General features: G+C 38.7%; 1 protein-coding gene across 1 annotated transcript; it reads left to right on the top strand.

The window, feature by feature from the left end:
- Positions 1–229: 229 nt before the first annotated feature.
- On the top strand, positions 230–2,045 carry LOC138869653 (uncharacterized). The gene is made up of 2 exons (XM_070147285.1): positions 230–1,130; positions 1,453–2,045. The coding sequence occupies exons 1-2, from the start codon at positions 230–232 to the stop codon at positions 2,043–2,045; spliced, it is 1,494 nt and encodes a 497-aa protein (XP_070003386.1).
- Positions 2,046–7,979: the final 5,934 nt, after the last annotated feature.

The raw sequence follows: 7,979 nt of genomic DNA, 5'->3' as shown, positions 1-7,979 counted from the left end.
ATCAGAAATCTAGAAACAACTACAATAGTTGAGGAAGGAATGAAATCTTCCCGAGAATATAGAAAAGGTTGGGCAATCCTCAACCAAAGAAAATATTGTTGGAGATTACGATAATGTAGATTTGGCTGCGAGGGAGGCATCCCAACTCAGAGAGAAAGCTGCGCGTGATGTTGAGAAAGCAGTTATTAGAGATGCAAAAATTGCATATGAAGAGGAGAGGGCTTGAAGAATGGCTCAAAATCAGCCATTGGGTGCAGACCTGTTCGGAAACATTGATCCCGAACAAGGGAGACCACTTGACGATTATGCTAGACCGGTCTACAACCAAGGACTATCAAGCGTGAGACCTCCTCCAGTTGCAGCTAATAATTTCAAATTGAAGCAATGGTTGCTCCAACCCCTTCAAAATTGCTATGTCTTCAGAGGAAAGCAAAACGAAGATCCAAACAATCATCTTATGGACTTCGAGGAGATTATGAACACCTTTCATTATAATGGTGTGTCACAAGATGCAATTTACTTAAGGGCATTCCCCTTTACACTCAAGGATAATGAAAAGCACTGGCTTCGAAGCTTGTCCCAGAGTTCAATTAGAACATGGGAAGAGATTACCAGAAAATTTCTTGCTAAATATTTCTCCTCAGCTAAGATGGGCAAGTTTAAAAGAGAAATCCATAACTTCTACCCGAACGATACTGAAATTGTGTTTGAAGCTTGTGAGGGGTTTAAAGAGATAGTGCGAAAGTGTCAACATAGCGGAATTGAACTCTGGATGCAACTTCAAGACTTTTGGGATGATTTGACACTGGCCTCATGTAGAACATTGAGCAATGCAGCTGGAGGTTCGTTGATGAAAAAGTCTCCAGAGGAGATAGCCATTATTCTAGATGAGTTATCCGAAGATGCAAATCACTGGCCCTCTGAGATTGCTGAAAGAAGAAGATCAGTTAGCATTCACCAGGTTGATACTAATACATCTGTGCAGGTACAACTTGATGCCATTGACAAAGAAATAAGTAAGTTGGCCTTAGCCTCTAAACATAATGAGCCTCATACAACCCATGATATATGTGGAAGAGGACACCCTACTCATGAGTGTCAAGCTTCAATGGAGGAAGTGAATGTTGTAGGTATTATAACTTCAATGTAATAGGCTAGAAGCACCCCGATTCTTCATGGAGTTCACCTGGGGGTACTGCAAATTCATGGCAATAAAACAACCCCAGATTCCAGGGACAAGGAGCTCCAGGATTCCAAAATTAGCAGAGGTCGCAGTCTCAGCCTCAACAACCAATTCAGTCCGGTTTAGAAGATCTGATTAAGTCTTTCATTGTCAAGATAGATGATAGATTAGATGCTCATGGTGCAGTTATCAAAGAACTTGGGATAGGTTTACGAAACTTGGAGAGACAAGTGGGTCAAATTGCAACTATATTATCTGAAAGAATTCAGGTACTTTGCCAGCTGATACTGAGAAGAATCACAAAGAAACGGTAAATGTTGTGACCTTGAGAAGTGGGCAAGTGTTGAAAGGACCCACCCCAGTCCAAAAAGAGGTTGTACCTGAAAAAGAAAGTAGGAAGGAGCTGAAAATTGAAGATGATAAGAAGAAGAAAGGCAAGAAGGGAGCTAACAAAAAGAAGAAGCAAGAGACTTCAAGAAGGGAGGAACATGATGTGAGCGAGCATATGCATGCTCTATCTTTCCTGCAAAAGCTCTATAGAGAAAAGTTAGACAAGAAGTTTGAGAGATTTTTAGATATGTTGAGACATGTTAATGTAAACCTGCCATTCACTGAAGTTATCTCACAAATGACAACTTATGCAAAGTTCTTGAAGGATATCCTTACAAAGAAGAGGAAGATAGAAGAGACCTCAGTGGTCAAGCTCATAGAGCATTGTAGTGCAATCTTGCAAAACAAACTCCCACAAAAGTGTGAAGATCCTGGGAGTTTTACCATATCTTGCTCTTTAGGCACTCTTAAATTTGATAAATCTTTATGTGATTCTGGTGCCTCAATTAATCTAATGCCTTTATCTATTTAGAGGAAACTAGAGAATGAGATTGGAGATATAAGGTCTGGACCAATATCATTGCAGCTGAAAAAATTAAATAAAGATAACACTAGAGGGGGATAGTAAAAGATGTGTTAGTTCAGGTGGATAAGTTCATATTTCCTATCGACTTTATAAGGGTGAAGATGGAAGAGAATAAGGAGATCTTCCTCATCCTAGGAAGACCATTATTAGCAACGGGCAGAGCAATATTAGATATACATGAGAGAAAGCTCATGCTTAGAGTGGGCGAGAAGATGGTAACGTTTGAGATGAATGTAGAAAAGGGGTGAAAAAGGAAAAGCCAGCTGCAAGTATTGAGTGGACGGTAAAAGGGTGTGAAAGAAAAAGCTCTAGTAATTGAGAAAGATAAGTGTGGGGTGTACCCCAAGAAGGCTAAAAAGAAGTTGTCTGCATGGATGTGTGCACTAGTTCGGGCGCGTAGAATGGATCCCGACTTTGATTCAGACCCCGACTTGATATTCAAGGAAGTTTCCTCTACCTTATGCTTTTTAATTGTGTGTCATGGGGACATGCCACAACTTAAAGTGTGGGATGGGGAATATTTGCATGTTGTATGTATATTAGTCTTAGTTTTGCTTTAATTAGCTTGATTGTTTTTGTTTTTGTTAGTGAGTAGTAGAAAATTTGAAAAAAAACATTAAAATTTTAAAAATTCGATTTTTCTCGACGATGGATATCATTCAACAGGTTTCTTGAGGGATTTAAGTTGAAAGAAAAAAACAAAAAGATTTTCTTTTGTAGGTAGTGTAATAATTCCCCTTGGTTTTCCTTTGGGCTGCAATTCTTTTCCAAGAGTTTTGTTTGAATCGGATGTAGTTAGTTTTTTGTTTTGTTTTGTTAGGAGTAGGAAACCTTGTGTTGTGATTTAAAATTGAAGCAATATCTCTTAACTTTATTATACCTTGAGAATGGTGAGTGCATTAATTGTGATGCTTAGACTCAGTTTTTTACTCTTGTATAAGTGCCTTAATTGGTATGATCTTAACTTTGCTTAAATGCTTCGACTAGAGTGTCTTGATGAGTCCAATCTAGAGTGAGTTATGTGCCATGTGTATGTGAGGTTTTTGTATTATTTTGTGCGTTGCATTTGATATCTAGAACTTGCTCTGTGTATTTGCAAAGCAAAATAGTAGTTTTATTTAGCCTTAGAAGTGATATAGGCATTTCTTTGTTGAGCTAGATATATGCTTTTACCTACCTAATTGTTATGCATCTTAGTTAAACCCTTTGAGCCTATAATCCTGTTTCTTTGGCAACTATATTATAAGCCCTATTTATTTAAATTAACCATATATTTGAACCTTGTACCTCTCGTGAGCACTTAAATTGTATGAAATAAGTGTTGGGTGGTTGGTTTTACTTTTGAGTGGAACTAATGAAATAAGGATAAAGGTGCACTGTTTTGAAAAAAAGCAAGAGCCATTTGAATTGAAAAAGAAAGACAAAAATAGTTGTATTGTTGTGAAAAAATATTCTTTGACAGTGGTAACTCTTGATATAATTGTGCTTAAATAATTTGGGAGTCGATGTATATTGATGTGAAGGTAGAGTCATGGTTTGACATAAGTTTGGGATTTTAAATGTTAAAGTGTATGTATTAAAGTGCTTAGGGAGGTGTAGTCACTCTTATATTTAAATGTATCCTACCTGTCCCGCAGCCTACATTACAACCAGTTAAAGTCCTAATTGATCCTTGACTGAATGAACTTAATTAGCAGAATAGTACACTACGGGCAAGCCTATGGTGCATCTTTTGTGGCATATCAATGTTGTTTCTGAGAGTGAGTGAATTCTTTATATCTTGAGTTCCTAATTGTTCTTGAATTTTATGTGTGTGGAATTACTCTCCGTTGTTGTGTGAGGGCACTTGATTCATGAAAGAAAGATAATATCATTGTTCTCAATATTTGTGTAAGTGAGTGAGTTATGAATAATGTGTGGTACTTGTGAGTCAAATCTTGAGGTGAAGATGTTACACTATTATGCTTAGTCTATTTTAAATATTCTTGGTGTAATGAGTTAGGAGAGTTGTTTAATAAGGTCGTGTCTATATAAAGTGTGGTTCGATTACCCGAGGGCGATCAATGGTTTAAGTGTGGGATGTTGATGGTAGGCTATAATCTCGTGTTTTAGTCACTTATTGCACTCTAATTTCTGCACTTTAATTGAATTTGAGCTTTAATCGCAAGTGTTTTGCATTTATTTCGTGTTTTATGCTTTGTAGGAGTGATTCCGGGTGATGTAAATATTTTGGAACGAATTGTAGCTATTTGCAGCTTTGAAGTCTGAGTAAAAGCCCAAGGGAATAAGTCGGGATCGCGTTGCGGGGGTCGAGGACCAAGTCTGGACATCAAAAAATGAAATTTGAAATTCACTCTGAGGAAAGTCCACAACCACGGCGTGTGGGGCAGCGTGTGCCGCGCCGCGGCTTCCTAAAATTGCTGCCTGTTGATTTTGCTACCTCTCTGAAGATCTCCACTGCTGCCCTGCCAGTTGCGTCGCCCCATGCAGCGTGCCTGTGCATTGTTTACAGAGCTAGAATCATATTTTGCGCAGGAAAAGGTGTTTTCGTTTGGGCTCGACCTTAATTAATATAAATACATATAAAAATGTTATTTTTGGGACTTTTGACATATCTTAGACCTAATGAAGCTAAGGAGGAGGTGGAGAAGCAAAATCACAAGGATTTCATTATTCAATCCTAACTCAAGACAAGAGTTTGGATCGTTTATATTTTCCGTTAACTTAAACATATCTGCGATGAATTGCTCCATATCTATGGAGTAGTTCTCTTTAGAGTTTGATGGATTTGGTGTATTGATACTTGTTTATGGATATTAATTCTAGTTTTTATGTATTGAATCATTTTGAATGTATTAACTATTGCATATATATTCACGTGTTCATGTAATCCATAGAGGCATAACTTGTGATATTTTTGCATTCTATCTTGTTGGTTGAATTCATAAATTCTTCTTAGCAATCGGAAGAGGCTAGTTGAATTGTTGATTAAACCTAGTTAGGAGGATAATCGAGAGAGGTTCTCCTAAAGACCAATCCATTACGAATTCTTGCATATCTTCACGTGCTTAAAATTGGCTCATCTTGTGAGGTTGAGACTTAATCAAGAGAGGAATTTCTACTAAACAATTGAATTAATAACCAAGTGAATTCGAGAGACTCACTTGAACATTAGAAGTGAGTTATCTAGAGTTATATCCCAAACATTAGTCTTTTCACCTATACTATCAATCATATCTTCTCCCAATTTATAACCTTCTTTGCTCATTACTTGCGTTTATTGTCATTAGTCAATAGTTTAGACTCTTAGTTAATTTTAGTTTTAAATCACACAAATCTAAATTGTTGATCATCTTGGATAGCAATCTAACTACGAACTATGATAATATTGTTTAACTCCAATCCCTGTGGATACGATATTATATTTTACTATATTTGACTAGCAAGCATATTTAAGTGTGTGTTTTGCGCTCATCAGGAGGCGCTGTCGTTTTCCAGTTGGATAGTTCGTGCCGGGGGAGGCTCGGTTGTTGGGTACATATTTGGTACATGATGCTTTGGAGAAGGTCAAGATTATTCAGGATCGACTTCGCACCGCCCACTCTAGGCAGAAGAGTAATGCTGACCGTAGAGTTCATGATGTTGCATTCATGCCTAAAGAGAGGGTCTTACTCTGGGTTTCACCCATGAAGGGTACGATGAGGTTCGGAGAAAAGGGCAAGTTGAGCCCTAGGAATATCAGACCCTTTGAGATTCTTGAGATAGTGGGTTAGGTGACTTACAAGCTCGCATTGCCACCTAGTTTATCAGCAGTTCATCTGGTGTTCCATGTATCCATGCTCCAGAAGTATCATAGTGATCCATCCCATGTGTTAGATATCAGCTTAATCCAATACGATAAGGATTTGACTTATAAGGAGGAGTCAGTGACTATTCTAGCCCAACAGGTTCGGTAGTTGAGGTCTAAGTGTTATCCTTCAGTTCAAGTGCAGTGGAGAGGTCAGTTGATCGAGGTATCCACGTGGGAGTTTGAGTCGAACATGCAGAGTAGATATCCACACCTTTTTACCAGTCCAGGTACCTTTCTATTTCCATTCGAGGATGAACGTTTGTTTTAGAGGTGGAGAATGTGAGAACCCTATAGGTCATTTATAGTTTTACCCTTTATTTCTATGTATCGAGACCTTGAATAGCTATGTTAGCCTTCCTCGATTTGTGTGCATAGTTCGTGTCCTTTTTCAGAAAGTTTTTTATGAGAAAATTGATTTAAAAGGTGAAATCGTGCCTTAATGTAACGACCCAGCCGGTCGTTTTGAGAGTTAGAGCCCTGATCCCCTATTAACTATTTTTCTTGTGTTTATTTATGCTATCGTGATTTGCTGGGATGATTCATTTTGAGTTTCAGAGTATTTTGGGACACTTAGTCCCTAAATGAGAGCTTAAGCCATAGAATTTGAACTGTAGTCGGAACAATGTGAAGACGGCTCTAGAATAGAATTCCAACAATTTCGTTAGCTCCGTTGAGTGATTTTGGGCTTAGGGACGTGTCCGGATTGTGTTTTGGGGGTCCGTAACTCATTTAGGTTTGAAATGGCAAAAGTTGAATTTTTGGAGTTTCGGACCGGTAGTGGAATTTTTTATATCAAGATCGGAATCCAATTCCGGAAGTTGGAGTAGGTCCATAGTGCTGAATATGACTTGTGTGCAAAATTTAGGGTCAATTGGACATGGTTTGGGGAGTTTCGGCACCGGTCGTAGAATTTTGAAACTTCAAGTTCATTAAGTTTGGATTGAAGGGTGATTCGTGGTTTTAGTGTTGTTTGATGTGATTTGAGGGCTCGACTAAGTTCGTATGATGTTTTAGGATTGGTTGGTATGTTTGGTTGATGTCCAGGGGGCCTCGGGTGAGTTTCAGGTGCTTAATGGATGAAAATTTGGACTTGAGAAAAATCGAAAGTTGGCTGGTTCTGGTGTTTTCGCACCTGTGGTGGGAAGCCCGCAGGTGCGGACCTACAGAAGAAAGGAAGGGGTCGCAGGTGCGGTTTGAGGCATGAGGGTCAATGGTCGCAGATGCAACGCAATAGCCACAGAAGCAGAGCCGCATCTGCGGAGGAGGGAGCGGAGGTGCGACGTTTGGGGAGTTAATGAATTTTTGTAGGTGTGGAGCTATGGCCGTAGAAGCGGGACCGCAGATGCGGTCCTATGAGTGCAGAAGCGGAAAACGCTGGGCAGAAAAGAGGATTTCGAGGGTTTGAAATTTCATAACACAAAATTTAATTATGAGCTCGGTAGAAGGCGACATTTCGAGGGATTTTGAAGGAGAGCTATTAGGTAAATAATCCTTACTCGATTTTGATCATATTATATTAATCCATTGTTGTATTCTTCATCTAATTAAGGAATTTGAGGGTGGAAGTTTGGAAAATGGGGGAGAAATTCCCCAATCAAAAATCTGAGGTTTGAGTGGGAATTAGGCGTCGGTTTTGGATGATTTTTGTATGAGTGAACTCGTGAGTGAATGGATATTTATAATTTGTGACTTTTACCCGATTCTGAGACATGAGCACAGGGAGGATTTTTGGGCGTTTTTCTATTTTCTTGCCTTAACTTCGATTTCATTAGCTAAACTAGTTGTTTGTAGTTATAATTATGTTATGTAATTGATTTGATTAGATTTGGGCCAACCGGAGTTGCATACTCGTGGCAAGAGCGGAATTTCGTATTGATTTGAGCTTGGTTCGAGGTAAGTGGCTTGCCTAACCTTGTGTGGGGAACTCTCCTTAGGATTTTGGTACTGTTTGATAGATGAGCACTGTGAACGCCTAATTTTTGCACTATTTTAACACCTCCTTAAGTTATTAGTGTTTTGTTATTTTAATT

The sequence above is a fragment of the Nicotiana sylvestris genome, chromosome 5 (genome assembly GCF_000393655.2).
Source record: "Nicotiana sylvestris chromosome 5, ASM39365v2, whole genome shotgun sequence".
Taxonomy (NCBI): Eukaryota; Viridiplantae; Streptophyta; class Magnoliopsida; order Solanales; family Solanaceae; genus Nicotiana; species Nicotiana sylvestris.
Note: the sequence above shows the minus strand (reverse complement) of the source record. Positions and strands in the feature narration are given on the sequence as shown.